At 41.4% G+C, this 27900-nt stretch overlaps 1 protein-coding gene across 8 annotated transcripts in view; it reads left to right on the top strand.

Moving 5' to 3' along the window:
* LOC116332073 (nck-associated protein 5) overlaps nucleotides 1–27900 on the top strand; it is a 178036-nt gene that overhangs the window by 136710 nt on the left and 13426 nt on the right. For 6 of the 8 annotated variants that reach the window (XM_039606868.1, XM_039606871.1, XM_039606872.1 and 3 more), the window contains 9 exons: nucleotides 931–969; nucleotides 1080–1199; nucleotides 9320–9424; nucleotides 10361–10549; nucleotides 10880–14469; nucleotides 15065–15170; nucleotides 17435–17522; nucleotides 22970–23293; nucleotides 26188–26309. In XM_039606868.1, coding sequence (XP_039462802.1) covers nucleotides 931–969; nucleotides 1080–1199; nucleotides 9320–9424; nucleotides 10361–10549; nucleotides 10880–14469; nucleotides 15065–15170; nucleotides 17435–17522; nucleotides 22970–23293; nucleotides 26188–26309 — 4683 coding nt within the window. The other 2 variants (XM_039606869.1, XM_039606874.1) reach the window with 2 other exon arrangements.

Below are 27900 nucleotides of genomic sequence, written 5' to 3'. Positions count from 1 at the left end.
ATCCTCGATGGATTGCATCTGGAGTAAACTCAGCCTTCGTCTCCTTTCTGCTTCCCTGCTCTCACTAAGATGGCTCAGCTCGGTTTTGTTGTGTTTATTTGTCAACTGTTTTCCTTTGTGGTTGGCTTTCGGTGGAAGGACGGCTTAGCAATAATCCTGTTTTAATGATGGAGACTGTGTGCGCCCCTCTAACTAGAACAACAGTGTAACAGAAGGGATGATTATTTTTTATGTTACACCAGCTGTCTGTCTGAAATTTTAGTGTGCGGCCAAAGTCGTTTGTTGTGTTTGTAGCTTGTTTCCAGGACGTACAGCGTGCACAAGTTCACATCCTCTGTCAAACACCATTAACTCCGGTTTGTTTGATCACAAGAGGCAGATCTGTAACTTTGCGGTTCCACAAGCAGGGCTCATTTTGCCATGTTTACCCCCATCTCTCTTCGTTCAATAAACGAGAAACGAGGCGCTCGAAAGAGCCGATGGGGCTTCACGGGGTATTAATGAGCAATCAATGGGCAGTAATCGTAGACGCTCCTCCATCGGCGTTGCGGTCTGAAGTGCGAACTGCTCTGAGACCAAGGCCCGGGCACAGCAGCACTTAAGCCAGGCACACCTCTGGTACCCTACATCAACCAGGCGCTGTCAATACCACCATTAGGCTGTGAGAACTCAACATTGTCTGCACGAGTGTGTAAAAGAGACACACACACCCAATAGCGGAGGAAAAATGTGCAATGTATTGTGCCACAGCGGTTGCTTGGGCTCATAATAATTCATCTGAGGTGTAAATTGGCTGAGGAAGTACAAACACTCCAGAGTGCAGTGTAAGGGCTTCTATAGCAGCCCGGAAGGGTCATATGAGGTCAAGACTTTATTATAGTGCCAAAGCAGATAAATTATATTCTGTGATGTTTTCTTTTTCTCTTTAAGGTTGCCAATCAAGTCGTGCAGGCGCTTCTAACCCAGAAGGTTTGTTGCTTCTTTTTCTTTTAATACATGCTAATATAAATTAATGGATATACTCTCAGCGTTATTCTACCTGTCGTGTGATTTTTACACCCTGTTTGTCCTGTAATCAGGATCTGAGGGAGGAGTGTCTGAAGCTGCGAACAAGGGTTTTCGATCTCGAGCAGCAGAATCGGGCGCTCGGTGTTTTGTTCCAGCAGAAGATCAAGCCGGCCTCGGACCTGCTTCTCCAGGTACGCTGCCCTTCCCAAACCTACCCTCCTGTTGACACACTACTTTGTAGGTGATCAAATGGCAGGAAATGTATCATTAAACAGCCAAAAACAAAAAACAAAGAAAAACAGAGTTTGTTCCTCCCCTCATCCGACCAGACCGGTCGCTGCAGACGGCCTGCAGTTTCTTGAAAATACAGAGGAGTTCATAGTCCACTCAGTGACTGTAAGATATCCCGGTCCTGTGGCTGATGATCAGTTAATCGAGTGCTTTAACCCTCTTAATGTGAAGCAGTAAGCAATGATTTAGTTTGCACAGAGCTGCAGAAAGTCCTGTCGTATGCAAGCTTTGCAGGATCATACCGTCCTCAGCTACTCCTTTGCCAGTATACTTTTATTTTAGTCTCACTACTACCACATAAATGTTTTAGTAATGCACAAAGTACTGTATATAGATATTTGAACTCAAACATAAGTCTTTGCTCTGGCTTCTACAATCGAAACAGCCACCTCCTCGGGTTACTGGAACAGTTTGTCTCCTGTTGCTCAGACGAGTTACTGGCAAACTTGAGCAGCAGACTGAATATTATATCAGATAGTCAAATTTTATAGTTATTAATATTATTTATCCTGAAATAAATTTAGGTGTACACTTTAAAAATTAAGTAGGTCAGTTTTGGTCCTCTAGTTTTAGCCTGAGTTTGCATATCCACACTCAAACATGGCGGAAAAAGCTCCTCCAGTAAACGACCCTGAGTGCTTCTTCTCATGCATTTGAAGTTGTTTTCCATTTTTAGTTGTTTTTAAAGAGCTCTGGGGTCCTAACCAGAGAAAGAGAGTGCTAAAAAAGAAAAGAAAAAATAACCCGTAAACACTTTGATTTATAATGAAAAAACCTACCACTTTTACACGAGTCTTTATCAATCCCTCTCCCTCCTTAGAAGCTGTTTTTCCAGCCTGTTTTTCTCCTCTGAACCACAGATAAAGGAAGTAGAAGACCTTAAAGCACAACTCTCTTGTTGTTTTGGCTTGTTTATCACATCGTCTTTCTCTCTAAGCTTACATATGTGCCGTTTTAATGTTACTTTTATAGTTTTATGTTGAGGATTCACATGAAATCGGGACTCCCCGCAGCACGGCTTTCTACGTTAAAAACTATGTTAGGAGTCTTTTTAAATGGCAGATACAAACTTAAAACATCTCCCGCCTTCCCCCAAAAATAGAGCGTCTTCCCTGGTGCCCTCTGGAAAACAAATCCCCTCCTCCAAATCAAAATAACACACTTCAAATCAGTTCTGAAATGTTTGCAGCGCCAGGGCTATAATCTGCAACTCTCCACATCCCACAATCAACAAAGATTTGAACCCTTCTCTTCTGTAGCCATCACCCAAACATCACTGTACTTATACTCCCCACAAACCCTATATTCTCTCAGCAGGAGTGGGTGTTTCTTTCTCTCCTTTTGGTCCCAATTTACTGAAAAGTGTCCATGTGTCCATCCAGCAGAATCTTTAAGGTGTAATTATGAGGCAGACGGACCTGCAGCTGTGTTTTCTACGCAGCTATTGTCAACCATGATATGGAGTCAGAGGGGAATATGATGAGTTCGGAAAGTGGGATGTCACATAATTGTGGCTCTTTCTTGTCAATATATAAAAAAAAAACATATATATATATATATCTAGACACCAAGAGAAAAGAGAGGGAAGAGGAGCAGGCCGTCACCACGGAGAAGAGGGAGAAAGAAATGATGGGTTGATAAGGAAAAGGAAGGACATGAGATAGCAGAGAGGGGGGATAATTGAGGGCAAAAACAGGAAGTGGTACAAATGCAGAAAATGAATTTAAAAAATGAGGAAAGAGAACTAATGTGGTTGTAGGTGTGTTATAAAGATCCTTTCAAGGTACTTCTGCTGCCATTAGCAGACAGGCAGGAACACTGTTAAGTGAAAGTGCAATATAAAAGGCTGGAAGAGGGATACTGACGACACCGCCGCGGAAACCAAAGAGGTGCAGTCTCACTGAAGAGGTGTATTAAGGCACTCCGGAATATGATAGAGTTTGAGATCAAGTTCAGTCGTTATTGAGATCTCATGCGGGTAATTGAATTGTGGCGTATTGCTTTATATCCCTCTGGCATCCAGCCGAGACTGTTTTTCTTCTTCTCTTTCCGGCGTGATTCAGACATTATGAGTAGCGTACGTAACGTAAGGCAGGTGAAAGGAACATAATCATGTAACGTGTGCGTGCTACAGTGCTGTTTGTGTGGTTTCTACAAGCGTGTGGGTTTTTGTCCGCTCATTATTTAATAGCAACATTTTAACCATCATCAGGGTGATTCAATGTAAGAGTTAATCATAATGTGATCACGCCTCTCCGGATGCTCGGCGTGTCCTTTATGAGGGCTTCAGTCGTGTGTGGGAGAGCTGTTAAAAACAGCTATATTTATCCACGTCACAAAGGCTCGGGACTTCCTACGGAACAGCTATATTTTTATCTGTCGTGCTGTATAATTATTATTTTTATACTTATTTTTTGCAGAGTTAGATAAGAAGATCGAGGCCACTTTCTTATCTTCCTGTTCAGTGTAACACTACAACCATAGACTCTATAAAAGACGGATGTAGCTGCTATTCATGGGCAGTAGTGGTGGTGAAGTCCCTCTGACGCCTCGAGCTGAGCATTTCCTGTTTTCTTATCTTAGTGTTTTCAAACCAGATGTGATGGCTGGGAGGCAGAACCAACCAAAAAATGAGTACAATGAGCATACCCTTGATAATCCTCCTTTTTCACTCCAATAGTGACCACGAGCTACAAAACGAACTTTGTGTTTTATTTAATAACACCTGAAATTTGTCTGTCATGTGTTTTCTTGTTGTCAAGTTCGGGTCGTGTCCGCGTCTTATGTTTCCTGTTTTATGTTGAAAGGTCATGTGTTTCTTGTACAATGTGTTTAGTTTTACTCTCCCCTGTGTTGTCATTATTTGATTCTAGTCAGCTGTGTCTCTACTTCCTCTGATCACCTCATGTATGTATTTAAGTCCTCAGTGTCCCTTTGTTCATTGTCGCGTCGTCTGTGTTCCACCCCTCATGTCATGTCAGGTTTCAGGACTCTGTGCAGGTCATGTTCATGTTGCTTTATTGTGTATGAGTTCATAGTTCCTTCATGTTCCTGCACAAAGTCCTGTTCATAGTCGTCACAGCCTCCTTGTCATTGTCTTCCCAGTTGTCATAGTTAAGTCTTAGTTTTCTCAATTTTCAGTTTTCCCAGTTTAGGTTCCAGTTTAATTTGGCCTCTGTGCTTACTGCCTTGTTTTGTTGACCTGATTATCAGCTGTAGTAAAAGGCTCGCTTTTTGTTTAAGTCAGTTCTGGTCTCCTCACCTGTGTCTGCACCTGGGTCCTCACACACCCACACACGGTCTGGCCCCACAAACCGTGACACAGAAGTCTGTTTGCCTTCTGGTGGCACTTATAAAGAATACAGGATTTGTGTTAGCACAAAGCTCACAACTACTCTACAAAATGTTACATTTATTAAATATGGTCAAATGGAATATACTGGATTGGTACACATTCACTTTATTTCAAACACATTTTCCTTATTAATTAGACATGTGAATAATTTGATTGTTTCTTCTGACTGGTCTCTAGGCCTATGTTACTGGGGCCTCAAATAAAAGCTAGTTGATAGTTAGCTTAACCCTCTCCTCCCCCTTTTTAATGGATTACACATTTAGTGAACTTGAAAAATGCAAGAATTTTTTTTTTTTTTTTACATAGCTTCTCTGTTTACAGCTGACGTGCTAAGCACAGTGAACCAATTACACATTGATCTTATAGAAATGAGGCTGTCATTATTTAAATAGTCATAAATACTCAGTTGAGAAGTCTGCGTAAGCGCACAGCAAAGGAAAACAAACGGGTTTGGATTTTGTATCTGTCAGATTACAGATAGATTTTGTGTTCAACTTACTAAACCAATTGAGCAGAATTACTTAAGAGAATATGAAAATAACCGGGGTGAGTTTTCATTTCTTTTCAGTCCTACACCCTCAAGCCGAGGGAGACTTAATCACCGATATGAGTGTACAGTTTCCCATTTAGCTCTGGACCTTTTTGCTTATCAGTAATTAAACGTTCCCCAGTTCCCCGTGGGCATCTTGAGTTCCTCTGATAAAGAACCATAATGCATTTGATAGCGAATGCACCGTTTGTGCAGCTTCTCTGCCTTCAGCTGAAATGTTTTTGTGTGAAAATGTCACATATTCATTTCTGACAAAAAAACAAAACACAAAGCACGATTTCTCAAACTCTGCACTATGACCAGCTATGTGTAGTACCAGCCACTAATGCTGCTCGGGCTAGTGGCAATTGAGTCACCCATTACTGGGACGAATGCTTGTTTTCTTTTTCGAACCTACCTCAGAGCCCCAAGGACACAGCATGCATGCCGTGACCTCATTACTGCTCATGCGGTTGTGAAAAAGTTGTAAAAACTTTGTGCACAGAAGAAAAAAAGAAGTTTGCAATAGCAGATTTAAACAAATACTCTTCCACAAACATAAATAACAAAATTTGCAGAGTGGAGCTTTGGAATGTCTGTTTTTAATGGAGCTCCATATATCTTACTTTATTATATTGCAGCGGAGCATTTGTCTTAGTTCCTGCTATAGTGCAGTGGGCAGTGTGTAGCTGGAAATTTAGGAAGAGCCTTTGTGATGAGTCAGACGTATAGATCAGGTCATGCAGGTGAGCATTATGTGGATGAGTAGGTGTGTGTGTGTTGTGAATTAATCTGCGAGCACGGCTTTTCTCTCTTGTGCATGTGTGGGTGTGTTGCAGGACGATGTGTTTTTGACAGCGAGTGCCAATACTGACGTATTTGTTTGGAAGCTATTCTGGGCCGACGTTCATTATCTTGAAATATGACCACTGTCAAAGTGGAAAAAAACAACAACAAAAGAACAAAAGCAGGAAGGCTTTTTCCTTCTGTTCAGTATATCTTGAAAAGTTTGGCTGCCAGACTAATGAAGTTACTCCAGAAGTTAGCTAATAGTCAATAAAAGGCCATTATTTGCATGATATATTGCAGTCATCCCTGCATTAATGGGATCTTCACAATTTACATTTTTGACTTTGAATGTCAAAAAGTTCAAGAAGCGTACAGTCGGCCTTGTCAGCTAGCATTTCCTTCACCTATCTTTCCCCCCGTGACCCTGTGACACTATTGACTGAATCGTTGATGAGGATGCTGAGGAGGTGAAATCCAGCACCGTCATGATAAGATCAGAGCCCCTCAGTGACAGCTCAGCCACTCCCATCCTGTGTGGACAGCATCCAGGCCCGGCCGTGTCGCATCAGAGCTTCATGCACAGTTATCTCTGTGGACAGAATAAAATAATAACCAAACGATGTTTATTTAGATGGTGCTTTTTACAAGCAAGAACTGCAAAGTGCTTTATAGACAATAATCTAAATTTTAAATAAAGAAAAAAAAAGATCAACTAACAATACTGCACATTTATTAAAACATGGTTAAGAGCACTGTGAGGGTCAAAAGGTTTAAAGTAAAAAAACACAAAAGCAGATATGGAACGAAGCCGGTTGCTAAAATAGCAACGAGTGTTTAGCTGACACCGGTCGGTCACTGCGACCTCAGCAGCTCAAACACCGCCTGTTCTTAGTGAGATTATGTTTAACAAAAATTATTTTAGATGAAAAATGTTACAAGAAAAGTGTGAAGAAATAAAAGATTAACAAAGGAAAATGACAATTACAGAACCTGAACTGTATTTTGTTTTCACAAAGCAAAATAAACTCAAATCCTGTAGATGTTTTTTCATCTGTCTTAAATTAAAAACTTTTCGATATGGTTTGATGTTTTCTTGATGACACATTCTTTGGAAAAGGTTGTCAGCTTTGTTTTTTTAACAAACCATGTGGAAAAAGACAGCTTTTTATTTAAAAACCTAAAACTATCACTTATAATAATAATAATAATGATAATTAGGCAGTTTATACTGCACAATAATTAAAACATGCTTAAGAGCAGTACAAGACAAAGTTTAGACGTCACAGAAGCAGAACTGTCACAAACCCGGTTACAGAGTTACCCGAGTCCAAGCTGACACAGGTTGATCACTTTGACCTCAGCAGCTCAATCGCCGTCTGTTCTTGGGAACAGTGGGATTGTGTTTAACAAACAATTACAAACAATTTTACAGAACCTGAGACTGCACTGTATTTTGACAAAACGAAATAAACTCAAATGTTATTTTATCACGTTTAGTCCTGTAGAAGTTACTTTTTTAAAATGGTGTGATGCTTTCTTATAATTTGTTTTTCAGCAGTTTGTCGGCTTTTAAAAAGAAAAGTGAAAATTGCATATTTTTTATAAGACAAGAATTTGCACTTAAAATATATATTTTTTTTATTTAATCAAAGAAAACCCCTAACTCTGATGCATTTTTTACATGTTAGGTTTTTTGTTCTTTTGTGGTTAATGCCTTAAAATATATGTATATGTATATATATAAAATGCACTATTGGTTAAGAAGTGATACTGTACGTTGAGCCCAAACTAGTACAACTGCACGATACTATTTTGCCTTTATTTACTTTTGAAAGAACGTGATCTCCTAAGCTTCCAGTGCACAGAACAAACCCTTTATATTTATAAATCTGATGAGTGATAGGAAAGATCATTTTAAAAGTTAATTTTTGATCTGTAACAGGCCAAAAAAAAAAAAAGATAGAAATCCTCCCTATAGCTTAACTGTTTTTGAACTCACTGAAACCCGAACACGTTAGACATCCAGCATCCAAAGCTGGATGTTTTTATAAATCCTACAAATGGTAAAGAATACTGTCCTTATACAGTTTGTGCAGAGGAAACATGGAAATGGGCATCGATCTGTTTCCATGCCACAATTACCACCTTGTAGCTGATGGTACAAAAATCAGTCACGCTAACAGCTTATTCACAGGCTTTCTCTAATACAAAAAGCAGCTTTTCTTTTGGATTTCTTTTTTTGTCTGAAGTTGGAGTGAAAAATCCACAATGGATGTGACACAGGTTGTTTGTTCTAAAGAGACAAAAGAAAGCAGGGAAGTTTTGGTGTCATTAGAAGTCGTATATTTTTTCTCTTCACAAGTCGATATACACAGTCGGCAAAGAGGTTTATGGAAGTAAATAAAATGGAAACCATTTTTATTTTAAAACGTTCATGCCATTGAAGGAAAATTTGAGGAGATCATTTTCAAAGCTCGGTTTCCATTTACCGAGGGTGACTTTTGCTTTTGTAACACCCAATTTATTTTCTTCAAGGGGTGCACAGCATGTGAGTCGCCACTTACTTTAATGGTAGAAACTGAATTTAAAAAAAACAAAACAAAAGAAAACAAAGCGACCAGCGCGTAGAAGCACATGCATATACTCCCTAAGTGAGCATTAGTTCTACCCTTGGCAGGAAACGCAGCACAAGATCAAGTGTTCTGTTCCTGCAGATTTCTAGTTTAAGTTAATTTGAGCTCAGGGAATCCAGTGTAATTAAGTTCTGGGATTAATATGTGGAAATGTATTTGGTTTTGTATCCTTCCCTCTTAAGCATGAGAGTGAAATAACAGAAGAGACTAGCACGAATAAAAAAAGGGGGAAAAAAATCAAAGCAATCCCAAACTCCCTGATGCAATTATTTCCTATTCACATTATTATTTTTTTATTTTTCATTTTTTTTCTGGACGATGACATTAATGACTTTGAGGGAGAGGGATGAATCGGGGCTCCGTTTGGCGCCAGTGGAGGGAATCAGATGGGTAAAAATATTGCTCTGCCTCAGCCTACTGTGCAGTTGTTTGAGATTTTAAAAATGAATTCAAATGATTACTTTGTTTAATTGCTTTCTTTTAATATTTTGAGCGCATTTGTCATTCGAGGGAGATTTAGACAATACTCAGATCAAAATCCCCACGCCCAGCCGAGATGCTACAAAAAGGCATTTCAGGCTATGCTGTGCGCCGCATAAAGTACTGATAAAGATCTTCATACCAATTATGCTCTTCTGTCATCTCAGATGTTCCTCTTGAGATCCCCCAAAGTCAAAAATTCATCTTTGCGTGTACTTCCCGTTTGACTTTCAGAAACTCCACTCTCGGATCATGGATCTGTCTGCAGCAGATTTGCTCCTGGAGCCAGAGAGAAGCAAGGCTTTCCTACTTTCCAGGAATACAGACTCCCCCTCTAATGTAAGCCTAATGGGAAACATTAAATGTACTTTTTTCCCCCTACCCATATAACTCATCCAAGTGTTGCAGCACAACTATACCCCCGTCTCCCATCAAGAAATCATTCCAAGATATTAAAATACAGATCTAAAATCCGAAGCCGTGACCCCTCCTGTGCTCTCGGCAGGAAAAGCCGGCAGTATCACTTGGCACTAAGAGGAATATATCCTTGTCATATTACCAGAAAACCATCGATTGAGACTCGTCTTCAGTAAAAATGACTCCACAGGACACTCTGGTACATTAATCATCTTATATATTATGCATTAAGGCCCGAAAATGAGTTTGCTCCATTTCCTTTGCCCTTTTACCCCTCTGAGGATGCCACCTGATAAACCCTAATGCGTGCCATTGGAGCAGAAAAAGAAAATGAAATAACAATGGCCAAAGAGCGAATTATGAATCATCTTGTAATCAGGATGAGCAAAACCTCTACATATCCTTAAATAAGCCGTGTTAAGTGACACGCACACGAATGTGAGATTAGAGAATTGAAAACTGTGCCATGGATGTATCAGATTCCTCATTTTAAACTCCACTGTCATTGTCAGATTGTCTGCAGGGAAATGCTAATTGGACAAACATCTGTCGCGGTGTGGTGACTGTACACGAAAGATGATTGATATAGGTATTTCTTTAAGTTTGAAAAGTGCAGTACATCGGCAATTTAGTCGACTTTTCTGTTATATTTGATTGGGTGTGCCAAGTTTTTCTTCAATACCTTTCATCACAAAATCAACAGCATGATGGCAATTAGATATGCAGCAGTACCCAACGCATACACACTTTTGATGTGTAGTCGGACTAAAGGAAAGCTTATGTAACTCACAAACATTGTTAAGCGTCCATGTAAGTGACTCCATCTTAATGCTATGTCGCCTCTTTTCTGTCTCATAGGAGGTTCAGTTGAATGGAAAGGCAGGTCTCCCTGTGGCCAAATGTCTGAGCCAGCTGAGCCTGACGGTGCCAGCGCCCGTGTACCCACGCAGCAGCTGTAGCAGCAGTGAGCTGTCGCTGTCGAGCGCGTGCAGTGAATTCTCCAGCGGCTCATACACCTGGAATGATGGACGCTCCTGTGGGAAAATGGTAAACCACCTCGCTCATCAGGCTCATTAGGGGTGCTTTAGTCTTTATTTCGAGACCTTAATTAATCCCACAACCTTCATGCATGAGTTTGCTGATTATGTTTCCAATTGGAGTTTAAAGCTTCTGAGAAACTGTAGGATTTCATATTTAAAGACAGTCCTGCATCATCCTAATTCAAAGCATTTAAAATATGTGGTGGAATAAAAATAGCTTGCACGCAAAAGCCAACATTATGATTTTCTTTTCTCTGATCTATTGTTTTACGTACTAAAGAATATGTGTTCTTACTGCACAGAGACTGACTCTGCCTCCTTTCTCTTTCCCATTTAGTCATCTCTGACGTGGGAGAAGAGGCTGAGTTTGGGTTCGTCTGCCCCTAGTAATATCTGTGCTGCTCAGGAGGAGCACCTCCCCACAAGACGTAAGGAGAGCCACATACTGGAAGGACTGAGAAAGCTCCAAAGGAGGAAACACAGGAGCTCCTCCTGTTCCTCCAAGGTCTCCAAGTCAGGCTACAAAGACTGCATGAACTCCAATGAGGGCATCTACTCACTGGGCATCAAGAGTAGCAGTAAAGGGGTGTCTAGGCCTACCCATGTGGGGAGAACTGCTCGAGGAAAGCAGTTCGCTTATGATTCTGATGATGCAGATGATGAACTGGCACATTCTAGTTGTAGAGATAACATCCCCACCAAGGACAACTCGTTTCACTGTAAGAAGCTCTCACACAGCATCTCAGACAGTTTATGTAGCTGGGAGGGAACGCAAGACAGCGGAGGTGACACTATCTCAAGTCCTGTGGCTACTAAACACCCTTCTGGGTATGACTCAAAGGAGCAGCCTGAAAGACTCATGAGTTTTATTAACAGCCTTCTCCCTGAAGGAGGGCGGATATCAGCTTTTACGAGACCATCGAAGCTGCACCTCACCCCTACTGAACCAGAGGTTCCCTGTCTCTCTGATGCAGATGATCTGGAGGAGCTAAAGTCTGAGTCAAATGACATCCGAATGTCCTTTAGCCAGCCACCAGAGCAAGCCGAGAGGGACTCGAAGAGGTTGTCAAGAGATGCTGCCAAGCTGATTACACAGCAGTGCTTGCGGAGAGACCAGGTTCGTACCCAGTCTGCAGATGGAAGACCCAGGCCTTTCAGCCTGATTAAGGAGCCCAAAGTGGCCAAATGCACCCAGTCTGAGGAGAGCGTGTTGGCAATATTTGATGCAGAAGGAGAGCCTATTGAACTTCGTGCAGAGAAACTTGCAGCAGCTGCTGGGACTCTAAAAGACATTCAGGGTAGCAAAGTAGTTCCTGACTACACGGAACTGGTGCCCCAAGAGAGGCCAACAAAGCAGAAACCCTCAAAATCAAGAAACTACAGTGTTCTTGAGTCTCCAGAGAAGCCGTCTGAATATCAGATCAGGACCCACAAGCCAAGGGAGCAAAGCAGTAGCAGGGAGGGAAGTGCAGAGAGGCTATCAATGCAGCTGACTCCACAACGGAAACTTATCAAACCACCAAGCAATCGAGCTAGTAAAGGCCATTCCATCCCTCCCATGAATGACGCTGCTGGTTCCAAGTCCAGTAGTTCAAAGATACCTGGTAGTAATAAACCTTCAGGATCCCCACTGAGATTATCTAAGGGCTCTGCCACTGAACCAAGTAACAGCGGGAACTCAGGACCCCCTGGGCAGGAGAAATCCCCCTCCTCCCCGACAGTTAAAATGTCCAGATTCATCAAGACACCAGGAACCTGTATTCAAAGCCCAAAAGCGGTGAACTCAAAGCTCCCCAGCAGGGCCGAATGGAATAAGGGCACCTCGTCGAGTTCCCCTCACCTCTCAAGGAGACACCTGGAGTATGCTGACAATGGCGAACAGCCAACCAGAGACAAACACTGTGAAAACAGCAAAAATAAACTCAGGTCCCCCTCTCCTCCCCCTCCCCCGGGCCGCACCACCTCTTTACTGATCAGACCAAATTACGAGGGGTCGCCTCAAGCACATAAAACAGGGGTGACTCAACCATCCACACCAACCACTGTGAGGGGCCCACCCCCAAGTTACCACACCTCACTTTTACCAAATATGCAATCAACGCTACCCATCAAGGATAAAGACTGTTTAGACTTGGATGCAGGCTACGGGACTGCACTTGCACCTCAGAAACTGGTTGACAAAACCAGTCAGCACCTTCAAAAGTCCCCTGCCGTGACTAAGACACCTGCTAAAGGCGCTTCCAAGCGGATGACCACGAAAGACTACCTCCCTTCTGCAAACTCAGGGTGTGCTCGAGAACCTGAAACCGCACCTAAAACCTCGAAGAATGTCCCTCCTCCCTACAGTGCCCTCAGAGGGTCCTCATTTCAGAACTCACCTGCAAGCAAAAAAGGATCTGCTAATGAAAATGTCCATCAGTCAGTGCAGAAGACCTCTATTAGTTTACCTGTTTCACTTCAGGACACACCTCAAGGTCAGGCAGAGCCACAAACTGGCAAAGCTGTAGACAGCTCTATTATTATGTCCCCTAACCTAGCAGAAAAAGCCTCAAAGACTCGCATCCCAATGGGCTTTAAGGCATTTTTAAAGTCTCCTCCTAGCCATAAAAATAGTCCCTCTATACCAGGCAAACAAGAGAAAGATCATATCAACTCAGTCTCCAAGGAGACTGTGACTTCAAATGCTTCTGCCCAGTGTGACAACTTGCAGACAGAGTACAATATTGATTCGCCATCCAAGATGTCTGTTACAGAGGGGAAAGGTGAAGTCCAGTGTAGGTTACTGGAAGTAGAATTACAAGCTACTGTGCTGCCAGAGGAAGGGGGTGTTTGCGATAATGGGAAAAGGAGTAGTCAGCTTTTTGGCAGATCCATATCTATTGCTGCCAAACCTCATTTAAAGCCAGCGTTAGGGATGAACGGGGCAAAAGCTCGTAGCCAGAGTTTCAGCACCAACTACATTGAAAAACCAAGCATCAATTCCTTAGATGGGCCGGGAAAAATCAGAACTCAGATCATTACCAACTCAGGTGAAAGGGGGAACTCTCTGTCGAGACAGAGTTCCTTAGAGGCGACCTGTGCTGGGTTAGCAGAGAGCCCTGTTCATTCCCCAAGGACAAGACTTAGCCACTATGGAGGCATGACAGGGTCAAATAGTCACAGCATCCTCCCTGAGAGAGCTTTCAAATTGGGTTCGAAAGTTGAGGGGTCACAGGGCACAGTCATGTCACCTTCTCACAAAGTGGTTCGTAGTTTACCCATGAGTGATAGGACTGGTTTAAACATCCGTAAGCCATCGAAGGTTGCCTCTCATCCACAGTTTCATCCTCCGTCCTCTTGTGTCTACGGCTTGGAAAATCCAGTTAGAGAGACAGAAGACAAAGCAGCATTCCCTAATGAGCCAGACTTCAGCAGGGAAGGCAAAACCCAGGCGGACTCCCCAAACAAACACCCAGATATGGAGGAGAAAAAAATCAGCCCAACAGTCACCACTATTGAAGAGAAAGTCATGATGGGAATTGAGGAGAATGTGCAGAAATGTCAAGAACAGGAGAAGGTCGCTGCCACCGAGGCCAAACAGAAGACGGGTCCCTCTCTGGCAAACTGGTTCGGCCTCCGTAAGAGCAAACTTCCAGCTCTGAGTAGTAAAAAAGCCGACTCTCCCAAGGGAAAAGAGGAGAAGAAAGAGCTGAAGATCGGCTCAGTTCTTGGAGGCAAACAGATGAAGTCTGACAAGAAGAAGGATAAGAAGAAAAATGATAATCAGCAGAAAGAAAGCCAGGAGGTGCAGGGTCTGTCTGAGATGAACAACAAGCTTAGCTCCATTATGGACCACTGCAACAATCAGATGGGTCAGATTGCCAGTCAGATCCAGTGCACGACGGCCTTTATTGGAAAAGACCAGTTTGTGAAAGAGCTTCTTGGCAGGTGAGTTAGCAACACCTTTGTCATTAAGAAAATCAAGTATTATTATCCTAATTGATCGGATGCTGTGCTGATTATTTCCTGTCACCGAGCTTTCTCAGAGATGCCTTTCTACCAAGTGAATCAATGCTTCAGAAGCAAAGTAGTAGCTCTATTACATTAAACATGAGCAATCCCTACATTAAGCTTGTGTGTTCAGAGAAAAACAAACAGCAGCTGTCTGTCTGAGGTGTGACTCTTCACTAGTGAGCATAAACAGTTTGTGGATCAGACACATAGTCAGCAACACTCAGGATTAATGTATGTTTAAGCCACAGTCATCTACTCTCTTTGCTCATTTTCCTTTTCAAAAACCCAGCTGACAGATTTTTATCCTTCAAACACTTGTGAGGTACCACTTCATGCAGGTCGTTAACCGTGTGATGACATTTCCGTGTGTGTCTGTGTGCGTGTACACATGTGTTTGCCTGCGCGTTTGTGAAGCGAAAGAGCGGGTCAACGCAATTTATCAGCAGTCTCGCTTTCTACCTGGCGAGTTGATAAAAGAAGTACTCGGCACACAGACATGAAAAACAGATCAAATCTTATTTCCTCACAGGACCGCTGTGAAGGGCAGCTCCGTGGCCACATCGCCGCCTGGGATCTCCACGCCCAAGAAACACAGCGAAACGAAGGGAGATATGGAGATCTGTTCAGATACTGCTGTAAGTGGACAAACATGCACTGCGGACTTTGTTACAGTGGTGTTTGGGGCAAGCTTGTTTGCAGTGCACGCATATGTGCAAAATTCCCATAGGTTTTCACACTTGTACAGTATAAACATGTTCACAAACAGATCCACAACACCTCTGCCTCTTCACCATCACATCCCCTTAAGGCTCAATATTGATTCGCATTGTGTTCTGACTCAGCCTACAATTCATCGCCTACTTTTTTTTATTATCAAACCCAATCCTGTGTTGTTGTTGTCTCCACAAGGCTGAAGGTTTTTAAGCTATATCTCGCACAGAGGCAGCCATCAGGCTGTGGATGTAATACTGACTTAAATTAGGCTCCTATCAGCTGTTTGATTCTGTAAATCATATGAGTGCACTTTGTAAGCAAAATGCTAAAATCATGACCTTGTGGGTTTATTCTTTATTACCTGTCAGTCAAAATGCCAAAATATGACGGAGAGCCTGAGAGCTTGAGAGCGACTGAAAGAAGGGAGACAGCAATAATAAAAGAAACTAAAAGGAGCAGTCTGAACAGGGGGAAAGAATGACAGTCTCACCGCATAATGTAGGAAATTTAATCCAGATGATGTGAAATTTTGATAACATGGAGGAGCCCCTTATCGCAGGCACTCAATTTGACAAAAGAGCCATTTAATACCATCCTCCAAGCTTTCCGTCTATCTTCTCCCCACAGAAATACAACAAAAGAGCCACACTTTATGACCTACAAGCTCCTTTTACACCACCCCCAAAACCACATTTTTAAAATAACCTAATTAAAGTAAGGCAGAAAGTCTGTGACAATTACCTTACTTCTTTCTGAACAAAACTTCCAACACATTTCACAAAGCCAGAAGCTTGTCCAGTCCTCTGGAAAGTCATATAGTACATGAATCGGTTTAACCAATCCTTTTCATCCACAGTTTTTTTTTTTGCCAATTACCTAAAAGAAAGCCTTTTAAATTGATAAATGTTAACAGCTTATACAAACAAAGCTGCATCTATACTGTCTAATATATCCAGAAAGTATCCTGGTGTATGTGGACAGCTTAGCTCAACTCATCTGAAAGAAAAAAATAATTAACAATATAAATGTAACTATAAACATGCATAGGGATTTTGATTGCATAAGGAATAAAAATTGAGAAAAGGCATGTCAAAATACCTGGATAAATGCTTTCATAAGCAAGAGAAATTTTTTGCTAGAAATAGTCACAGTACCTTTCTAAGATTATAATTAAAAAGTGAGAAATTATGACCTAACAGCGTACCTATCAAATAAAAATTTAGATGAAGAAATGAAAACTAATAAAACTTGCACCATCTAGCTAAAACTAGCTAAAACACAAGCTAGCTAAAATTATGACTCAAACATTTAATGTATTACTACGAGTTTAAATTGTTAGCTAAAATATAGGTCAACAAATTACTTTTTTGTATAAAGAAAATATACAGAAACAGGTGAAATAGTTATGAATACAAAGTTTAATATACTGATTTAAATTGTTAGCTAATTATTAGCTAGTTGAAATGACTAGCTAAAATGATGTAGAAAAAGCAGGGCGTTAATAATTACTAGTAGTTAAAAACAGTTTCTGCTAAATATGGTTGAACAAATTAGTAAACAATGTTAAATATTTTAGCTTAAAGTATTAAATGCCAGATGAAATTATTAGCAAAATAAGAATAGATGAACAAGCTGTCAGTAAGCTAATAGTTATGGATCAGCAGTTGAGATATTTCACTAATGCTACAGTTATACTAGTCATACTATACTAAAATTATTCGAAGCACTTGCAATCAACTTGGAATCTCACTGTTATTTCAAAGTTGGGGACCACTCCCAGTAAATGTATGCCAATCTGTCTGAGAGTGATTGCAGGAAATCTGAGCCAGACTATGATTGTTTGGAGAGCGGTTGCTGCAATGTCTTGCAATTAGTTGACCAATGTGAAAAAATTCAGGGCAGTTACTGAGCAACCACTGATTTTCTCTGTTCAAGCAACAAGGTTGCTGTCCTGTTTGTACTGTGGTGTGACTGAATTTAATTGCTATGATTGGTTACTACGCTGAAAGTGTTTCCAGTTTAAAATAAGTTCAAATAAACATGTTTGAACTTGAAAAGTGGGGATGGTGAAGGTGTTCTCAGGTCTATCTGACAAACCTTTAAGGGTGCGTCAGATGAAAAAAGGTTTAAAATCTCTGCTTTACGTCATAACTTTGTGACTAACATGGAGTTTGTTCATTTCTAGACCCTCATAATGACAGAGAAGATCAACCTAAAGGCTGAAAATGTAGAGGGACACATCCCAGATGCAGCTTGTCAAGACCACATGTTAGGTGAGTCTGTGAGTTACTTTTCAGCCTTCGCTAACGGCAGTTTAAATGAACAATATCTTTCCTCTTCTCTGATTTGAGTTGTTACTTTGCCTAAACTTCACGTCTTCTCTTCTCTGGGTTTCATACTCTATCTGCAAGTGTTTATCTCACTGAGTACAGGTTTTCATTTGGCTTAAACCTGTCAAAAATCAACCGGTGCAACAAAGCATTAACACATTTTTACAGTTGCGATTTCCTGATGTGACTGACAACTCAATTCCGTCGCCAACTGATTCCCCTCACTGCCAGACTCACCATTACTGTGGGGAAATAGCAGCGGTTGCAAACGGCACGTTGACAGTCTGTTCAGGTGATTGATGTGCAGCCGGGTGATGTTTCACAATGCCTGAGCAGCTAAAGAAGTGAAAAAATAAACGCATCAAACAATTGTGAGATGAGATGATGGCTGTTATTACTGCAGAGCGACAAACTTACATTGTAGATTGTAGCTCGGTGAGGGGCAGGAGTGGGTGTAGGTGCTGTTTACTGGATGTGGAGTGCACCGTGTTCGTTACTCGGCTGTCACTCACCGGGGTTATTGACAAATTGTTTCACAGATTCATCTCAAAGTACATAATGGCATGCTTCTTGAAATGTAGCTCTATTGCAGGTGTGAATTTAGATTTGCTGATAGCAGGGTAGCGATTTTGTTTTTTCTCTTAGTTTTATTAAAATAAATTAGATGGGTTATAACCCCAGCCATTGTGTTTCGGAGGGAAAAGAGGGCTGTGCAGATCAGTCAGAATCATTATTTTATTTGTTCCTTTATTGCCAAAAACTTGGGAGAACACTAAAAATGTAAATAAAATGGCTTATTCTGATGGCAAATGGTTAGGATGGCTGTACTATCAAACCATTTCGTGCCCTAATAGATGTTGTGCTTTATATGTGCTATAACTGTAAGAGAGGAGAAATCGAAAATAATAAAAGATGTGAGTGAAGTAAAGGTAAGAACAGTATCGCAAATAAAACTTCAAATAAAATAAATAGTATATTCTAAAATCTCAGAAATGCTACAGGGAGCTGAAAACCATTAAAAACGTGTCCTTCTTAGAAGCCGAGTTGGAGCTGCCACTTAGAGCAGCTGTCTGAGGATGCAAAAGACCCGAGGGCCAACCTGTACATGCATGTTAAAAATAGAATTGCAGGACAGCGTGTACTGCATGTAAAAGAGGTCACTTAAGTTGGTTAGACCCCCTTTTGCCTTCTGATCAGTCGTAATTCTTCATGGCATAGATTCAACAAGTTGAGATTATCTGAGTTTTGTGACACAGTGTGTTATCCTGCAGTCATCAGAAGATAGGTGCACTGTGGTTTTAAAAGGATGGACACATTCAAGCTCAGTTGGTACTTGGAGCCCAAAGTTTTCCATGAAAATATCGTCCACCATTTAACCATCAGCAGCCAGAACTGTTGATAAGACAGGAAGGATCCTTGCTTTCATTTTGTTTACACCAAATTCTGAATGGCGTGGCAGAAATCGAGACTGATCAGACAACAAAACATCCAATAATCTATTGTCTTGTTTTGGTGAGCCTGTGTGAACTGTAGTCCCAGTTTCCTGCTCTTAGCTGACAGGAGCAGCACCCACTGCGGTCTTCTGCTGCTGTTGAGATGCTCTTCTGCATACCTTGGGCATAATGATTGGTTATTGTATTTCCTGTTGCTTTCCTATTAGCTGAATGTAGTCTGGCTATTCTCCTCTGACCTCTGGCATCAACATGATGTTTTTACCCAGAGGACTGCCAAACACTGGATATTTTCTATTTTTCAGACCATTCCCTGTAAACTCTAGAAACGTCTATGTTTTTGAAATACTCAGACCAACAACCATGCCACATTCAAAGTCACTTAACTCGACTTTCTTCCTCATTCTGATGCTCAGTTTGAACTTTAGCAGGTCGTCTTGATCATGTCTACATATCTAAATGCACTGAGTTGTTGCGTTACTTATTAGATTAGATATTTGCATTAATTAGCAGTTGAACAGGTGTACCTAACAAAGTGGCCAGGGAGTGTAGTTAAGAACTCAGATGCTAAAGAGTCAGAAAGTTCCTCCAGGAGTTGGTGGAGATCAAAACGGAGCAAAAACAAAACTGAATATTCAAAGGTTTACTAACAATAGCAGTAAAGTCTTAGTCTCCAAGTGTAATATATTTTAACTAGATGCAAAAGCTGGCCATTGTTCTCTGGGGTTGCATCTTAATTAGTCCTGTTTGTATGCAAAACATGCATGCTGGTGACAGTGAAAAATCTATACATCTGCCAGTTCTCACAATTAAAATAAATGTGTTTGTTAAGGCTGAGTGCAGATGGAAATAATCTCCACAGAAGCGCAGAGTTGGCAGATTGAGCTGCGAAGCTACTAATCAATCACAAAATACTTTTGGCTTGAGCCACTAATAATGGGTCTGAGCCATGTCACCAAAAATAAAAATGTTAATTGTCTCTGTATTCTGGTTAACAGGCTGCCTTTTTTACATTCTGCCAACTAAGCGCTTCCCGACAGCCTGAATTAAATATTTAATAAAGGTTCAGCTGTGGCTGCTCGTTGCTCTTCAGCACTGCTATAATGTCACGTCCCTCCAAAGTGCAGCATTCACAGGCTTTAATGCCAGGTAAACACATCAATCATATAAATAGTTTACATCCAGCCGGTTTATGATGCAAGCAGCTCGAGTTATGAATGTGGGCTTGGAGGTTCACACTGGTCAGTTGTACTGTGCATTAGAAGAATTTCCCTCAAGGCAGGTTTTCTTTTCCTCATAAAGGGACAATAAATAACGTTTTGACTGACCCGGAGCTCAAAATGACTCTAATACGTCTGCAGAGCTTTGATGGCACTGTTGATCAATACTAATAATTCAGCTATTACTTCACCAGGTGCTGATGTGTGTGGTGTTCAAAACTTACTTTGTAGACTTTTGTTTTTAGAAAATGGCGCTGCCTTTTTAAAACATTTTTAACAAGCACGAAAGCACAAAATAACAGAAAAAGACTGTATTCTTCAGCCAAAGAGGAATAATTTCAACTGGATGTTTGCTCCAGCAACAAAAGAGATAGTACACTCTGTTGTATTAATCCAGCCTTACAATTTCTGTTGTGTTTTTCTTTGTCGAATAAACCCATTTCCACGCAGAGGAGGTATCAATAAGGCAACTCTCTCTGCTCAAACCCTGGAGGTTGTATACAGAAGTGATAGGGAGCTCATGAAAAACTAGATTATGTCCAGTCGTTGTTCCCTCTGGGTAGAATTACTGTGGACCTTGTTATAGTTTGGTTATAGAGGGCATTTTGAACTGCCAGGCTTGGCATTCAATTACACAGCCATGTAATCTATGGCTCTCTCCGCCTTTCGCTCCCATATACAAGTAAACATCCATGTGCATACGAAGGCTATGACATGCACTGAGATCAGCATTTCTGTTTATTCCAGTAAATGTAAGTGTCCTCGAGGGCCTGATAGCAGTTACATTTCCAACTAACAGGCCATCTGTGCAATGAACATGGTGTATCTGTACATCCAAACACTTATATAAGGAGTCGTTTTCACAGCATGTTGCGAAATCTGCTGAAAGTTGGCGACATGCACCGATTTTTCTTCTCAAAAACTCGCTCAAATATTCCCCTACTTTGTGCATCTATCGGCAATGCTTTTAAATTTAGATAATGTACATTTAAGTAATGTACTTGGCATCCTTGCTAGAAAAACGTCCAAAGAGAAAATGGATAGATGGTATGAGCTTCACATCTAAGTGTAAATGTTGTTTTCTGTGTTTCTTTCAAGCGGTAAACTAATTCTGAAGTATGCCCGATGAAGTACTTGCAAATTCTTTTTAAAGCTCACTGTGAAGCACAACAGCGTTGAAAGAAACCCTTTAGTAATGCTGAGAGCCAGAATCTGTAAATATCTACGCATTTCTGTGAGACTGAAGAAAAGAAAACCTTCAGGTTCGCTTTAAGAGTTTTTAACAACCAATACTTGGAGATGCAGAACTGATGCAAAAGTCTTGAACTTCCACTGTTTTTTACTTCAGACAACTTTTTAGGAGGTTTACACTCCACTACTTCTCATCTTTCTTGTGTCCAAGGAACCAGACTTGAGCAATAGTTCTCCAGACTTTCTGAAGGTCTTTCAAAGTGTTTCTTTGGGCATTGGCTTCTTTTTCACTCACTGTCAGTCTAGAACTTGTTCCCAACCATTTTTAAGAGGAATTGCTTTGTTCGTTAAGTCACTTAACTCTGACCTATAAATTATTCAAGCATAAAAAGACTCCTAACTCAATGGATGAACCAGTTTTGTTTTTGTATATTACAGACACCTTAGTGAAGAGCCGAATTTAATTTTTAACTTTTTTATTAGCAGCCTGTCACAAAAACACATTTTTTTCCCATTTCTTAAGTACAATCTATGAAAAATACCAAAGATAGCTGAACTAGTATGGTATTTTTGCACCAGGTGATTCCCAAAGAGATATTAAGTAAAAACTTGGTCATTCCAAATACCGACTTTCAAGCTTGATAGAATTCTACAAATTATGGTTTTGCTTTATATGCTGTATTTACACGTATGTTTACACATGCTTCATTAAATCACTGCATCTATTTCCCATTTTCCTTGCAAAATAGAAAGAAGTGGGGGTGGCTCAAGGCTTTTCCCAGTGCTGTAAATTAATCTGAATCTTTTTGACCCAAGAATTACTTTAACGTACTTTTATCTCATTATGCAAAACTCTGGCAATGTTTAATATGAGCTTCCTCCATTGGAACAGTATACACAGCTGAAAACAAGAAAAAGAATAACAGGTCCCTGGTAAGAAAGCTAATTAATCCTCAGTGGTTTTCAGTGTAACTCAGCAAAAAGTTGCAAACCACTAATAATTAGCCGATGTAACTGTTGGCCATTACCGTTCACAGTTACAAGGACCTGTGCTGTGCTGAATGGCCATCCATCTGTTCCAGCCTGAGTCAAGGCTCTGCAAACTGTGGTTTCTAAACGACATCCATCTGTTCCTACTCGCTGTCACATCGCCTGATTACAACCCAGCGTGCACTCTGATGAATCCAAGGAGCATGTCCTCGGGTTGCAGCTCAATCGTGTATTTAGTTCAGAATTGCTGGCAGCAGGTGTTTCTTGTGTACTGTGTACTATATGAGAACTGTGTGCCTCTCACCATTGTGATAACTAAAAATGGGCATCAGAAAGGAGCTTCCAAAAAGTACTGTGTCAGTTTAAAATGCTTTGTTTTCTCTCTTTTTCCATTTACATTGTGTTTTGAACCTGCTACAGATTCCTTGTTTACACACAACCCTTTCCGCTGCATGTAAATCCAGGTCCTCCTTTTCTTTTCCTGTGTCGTTGTCTCCTGCTTCTCCCAGACGTCACACTCCTCTCCCTGTCACTTTAGGCTTCGGCTGTCAGATGAGAACCCTGGACAGTGGCATCGGCACCTTCCCTCTCCCCGATTCTGTCACCCGGGCCAGCAGTCGACATATCCCTAAATCTGAATCCAGCCCCGAGGGGGTGACCGGCGGCTCCTCTGAGCTCGATCGGGAGCCCCCCTCTTCTCACCCTGACCCCTCACAACCTGTTGTGAAAGTGCCTTCCCTTTCAAAACCCCACCCGCATGTCTCTATGAGCATGGGTCACTCCCTGTCTGACCCCACTGTGACCTGCAGCAACGACAACGCTCGGGACACCCAGAGCCGCCTGCCCAAATTAGCATCCTCAGGTAAGTCAGGAATATTAACTGTAAACAGATGCCCCACAACATAGCCTTCTTTTTCCTGTTTGTAGACCCTTTATAGTATTGCCCATTCATTTAAAGTGGAATGGCAACCAGTTGAGTCGAGTCCCCTATGGCATCGCAGACAAGTTGTACCCATTGGTGTAGAGTGAATCAGATTGACTGCAACATGTTGGGAGTTGCATAAATTAGACAGCAGTTACTTACAAACTTTTGCTGAGAGCGATTGCAGTCAGCCAGAGCTGGTCTCTGATTGTTTGGAAACAGGTTGCCTCCCAATAAGCAACCTGTTTAATTGTATTGTGATTGAAACTGGTTCCTCAGAAGTTGAGGGCATTACACAGTCAACCTCTGGGGAACCAGCTGGTTGCTGCTAACTACTTGCACTCGTTCACCAAATGGAAAAGAAAAAAATCAATGCAAACATTGGGCACCCACCAATTTTTCCTAAATGGAATGAGGTTGTAGTCCTGAATGGAAATCTGTGGAAGATTTTTTTGAAACAGCAGAGATGGCGATTGCCCAAAAAGGCCAACTGTTTGCTTTGAAACAGTCAAAGTGGAGAATACACCCAGCTAATTGTGTTTTTACACTGACATGAGTGCATCGGTATTGGATTAAACACAAACTAAAATATCAGCCAAGTAAATATGGCTAGCTAGTTTGTGCCTCTCTTGGATGAATATTTGATTCAAAGCTAATCTGCCTTTCAGGCCAAATGAACAAATCCACTACAATGACAGCAGTTTCACTTCTGAAGATTTTCCTTCAATGTTTCAAGTGATGGTTGATGATTTTCTGCAGTATCTCTACCTGTAGTCACCCTAGCTTGTGCATTCACTTGTATAAGCATTACATTTACAACTTGCAGTGCTTCATAAATCAAAGCAAAGGTGCCAGCCTCATATATATCTTACAGATAATAGATGTCTGGCTTTATTAATCAAATATATCACTGATACTCAACAGTGCTTTTTACTGTTAGCTTTGTACAGCACTTTTTTTCTTCTTTAAATTAACTTGAAGAGGATCAGAGCTGCCAGGATGTGGCACCACAATAGAAAGAACAGTGCTTTTCATTGTTCTTTTCAGGCTATTCATGTTTTCCATCGAGGTCACAGTGGAAATAAATTTAAATCCATGCCTGTAAACGTTACCATTATCATGTTTGATGGACAAAAAAGCCTAGGCTCGAAAGCCTCAGACAGCTTATTTACCTTTCAGGAAGTTAAGTGAAGTATTGAATGTCACTGTACTTTATGTTAATGCATTTTCCTCCTGACTGCTCAAGGGCTCCCGAGGAGCAGACAAGAGGAAGCCGTTTGGTTTATTAAACTCTGATTAAAAGAAGAACCTTGTTTGTTCAGCTAATTCAGAGACTAATGCATCAACACTGACATCTGATACTCAGTTGAGATAGTAGAAAGCCATACACTCCCATGCCCCGAGGAAAACCAACAAATACAATTAGATAGGCGCGTCACCGCAGCCATAGATCATAAAGCACCTTCTGCTTCGGCGTCGGCCGTGATGCACAGCAGAACTGCAGAGGGTAGCATGCAATCAGATGGCTAATTAAAGCTACAATAACATGCAGGGATGAGCGCTCACACCCGGAGATTTATGCTTACAAGACATTAGGCGGCATCTCGTTCACCCCAGTGCTGCGGTGGCACTGCAGAGGCAGGAATCTGAGGCATAACTGCAAACATAAAGTGGCTCCTGTTGAGTCTTCCCTGTGAAACAAGTTGATTAGGAGAGCCTTAACAGTAAGCTGTGCGTCTTTATCACAGGTTTTACCTCTTTGTCCTTTTCCTCATCATTATAAAAAAATCAAAAAAAGTAAAGCATACCTGAACAGACAGAACGTCTGTCACATTGTTTGTTTCGTAATGGGTGAGAGGAAGAAGGGGAAAGGACTTTTATGATCTCCATGCAGATTTCTCAGATGGAGACAGAACACGAGCCAAAAGCAGCCCGTTATTGTAATGCAGCTGAAAGAGAGGTTTCTGAATGCGAGACAATTAAACTGGCGTCTGACAGCACTGGGTAGAGTGATAATAAGACGGCCCGACGTCATTTGGGGACGACAGCTGAAAGCTGTTCTGTTGGCTGCCAGGAGTCGTGGATGGAGCAGTCACAGGGTGGACGCTGTTAATGTTTCATTCAGATATGCGAATGGGAAATGGGTTTGTAGCCAGCTGGATGGGTTTCGACTGAATGGATGTACAAGATGTACTCATCCCGTGTTTCATCAGCCTGTCAGCTCAAGGAGAAATTGTCACGAGAGTTACAGTGGTCTTTCCCTGCTCCACTCCCACGTCTATCTGCCCTAGATCCAAATATGTTGCAGTTTGTAGTTTTTAAGTAAAAGTCCTTTTCGATTGTCACTCTGAAGTATTTGACTGTTCCTCAAATGACTGTCACGGTAGACTTCTGACTTGCTAGCTTGACGGCCGTTTCTCCTGTTTGTGCGGTAGCATCTAGCTGGCTAGCAAACCATTCTGCTTCTGTATTGTTGCTGAACAGCCTCTAGTTGAATTATTACCACTTTTTGGCAGCAGTAGCACATTACACCCTATCAGGCACCACGATAACCACCGCATATATATCAATTTTAAGAGAAAAAGTAGTTGCATAATCTATTTGATCACTTATAATTTAATGACTTTTCAAATACTCAAAAATCATGCATGTATCTAGTTGCCAATGGATATTCCAGGCTCTGTTTGCACAGGTAATCCACTTGATCATATGCTAGTTCAGCTCTTGTTGTAAAATTCAGTGGTCAGTGTTCGCCGCATCACCTTCATCACCGTCATGTCATGTTTGTTATAAACCTCCTGCCTCATTTCTCTTTTATATCCCTCGATTTCTAGATGCAATCCAAACAAAGAGGTTGAGTTTTTGTGCCCCACGCAGCAACATCTCAGGTTCCACTGAGGACAAAGAGACAGAAGCAGAGAGGAAGATGAAATCCAAGGACCATGATATGCCGGGCGTAAGTCGTTTACATTACACTTATTCAAAGTTGACATATTTGTGGTTCTTAAAGGGACTCGAGAGATACCCAGACAATGTCTCAAACTTTACACAGTTTCAAAGATGAAATTCTTTCATTAGCTGCAGAGTTGAAAATGATCATTGCTTGTTTTTGAGTAATGAGGTAATAAAGTGGTGGCCACACACTAGCATTTTTCCCACTAATGTCACCAGGGAGGCTGTGTACTTACCAACTGTTGGGGGTTACGTGTTGTGAAGGAGCTTCTTAGAAATATCTGCTTTTGTTGTAGCAAAAAGCTCTGGCTCTGCAGTTAGTTACTTTTGAATTAAGCAGTTTCAGTTTTTTAATGCGTTTCTTCAACGCTGCTAAGCTAGTGAGATGGCAGAAAAGACAGCCTTTTCTTCATGGAAGTATTCACTTTATTTTGAATATATGGTTGAAAGGAGACAATAACTGCATCACAGTGAAATGCAGTGTGCGTGTGTTGAGAAGAATGGTGTTGACCGTGCTGCGGCTGCACAGCATCAGTGCCTAGCTTTTAGGTCAGTTGAAACTGTCACTCCAAGGGGGAGTAATTAGCTTGTTGCTGATTATGTGGTAGAGGAGAATACATTCAGATGTAGAAGTCCAGTAGGATATACTCCAATCTGACAACATAACCAACATGCACAAGCTAATTATTACCTTTATTTAACCAGTAAGTCCCATTGAGATCAAAGAAAGCTGGCCAATATCTACAGCGTGATGTACGGTGTACAGATACTCACGCCATCACTTCACTGGTTAAAGTGTGTTTAGGATCAGATGTTTCTGCAGTTAGTCCATCTCCAAGGTGCACAGGAAGAAAATGAAAATAAAAAGAGTAACCCAGAAGTACTGTAGACTTTACTCTCCTCAGCAGGTAAGATCACACAGGCCCAGAGACTGGTCTGCAACCTCGTGGCAACCTCCGGTGATGAGTGAAAAATGCGTATTCTCCTCACTTATGTTTCAGAAGGCTTTTTATTTGACGGTTAATAGTCTCTGTTTCTGGTTTGTGTCACACTTTTCACAGTTTCACTACCAATTAGCAAGTAGTTGATGAGTGCTTGCAGACTAGTTGGCAACTGCAGCAACCACTAGAGACCAAAGCAATCAAAAGGAGGTCACTCCCCAAGCACAGTAAACCTCTTTGCAACTAGTTTCACCTAGAAAGCAACTTCCAGCAGCCAGTTGCCAACAAAGTTATTCTTGGTTGCCAGGGGGGTCGCCGACCAAACTCTAGACCTGTGTGACTGAGATCTTATAGATCGTTGATTCAAATAGTGCTTTTCTAGGCTTACCGACCGCTCTAAGCACCTTTACACTACAAGACACATTCATATGCACTAATGCAGTGCCTTATTACATGCTGTTTAGGTGCTTTAGCACCACATCAGGGGCATTTATAGGGTTAGTATAGTTGCTAAGGGGACACTTTGACACTTTGGGATTGGGATCTATGGCTCCCAGGCGGTCTCCAGGCCTTTGTGACTCTGTAACATTACCGACTGTTTTATAATGTTGCAAATAACTTTTGAAAGTAAGCTTTCTCAACACTGTAAGTATC

This window comes from Oreochromis aureus, linkage group 23, assembly GCF_013358895.1.
Source record: "Oreochromis aureus strain Israel breed Guangdong linkage group 23, ZZ_aureus, whole genome shotgun sequence".
Classification (NCBI taxonomy): Eukaryota; Metazoa; Chordata; class Actinopteri; order Cichliformes; family Cichlidae; genus Oreochromis; species Oreochromis aureus.
Note: the sequence above shows the minus strand (reverse complement) of the source record. Positions and strands in the feature narration are given on the sequence as shown.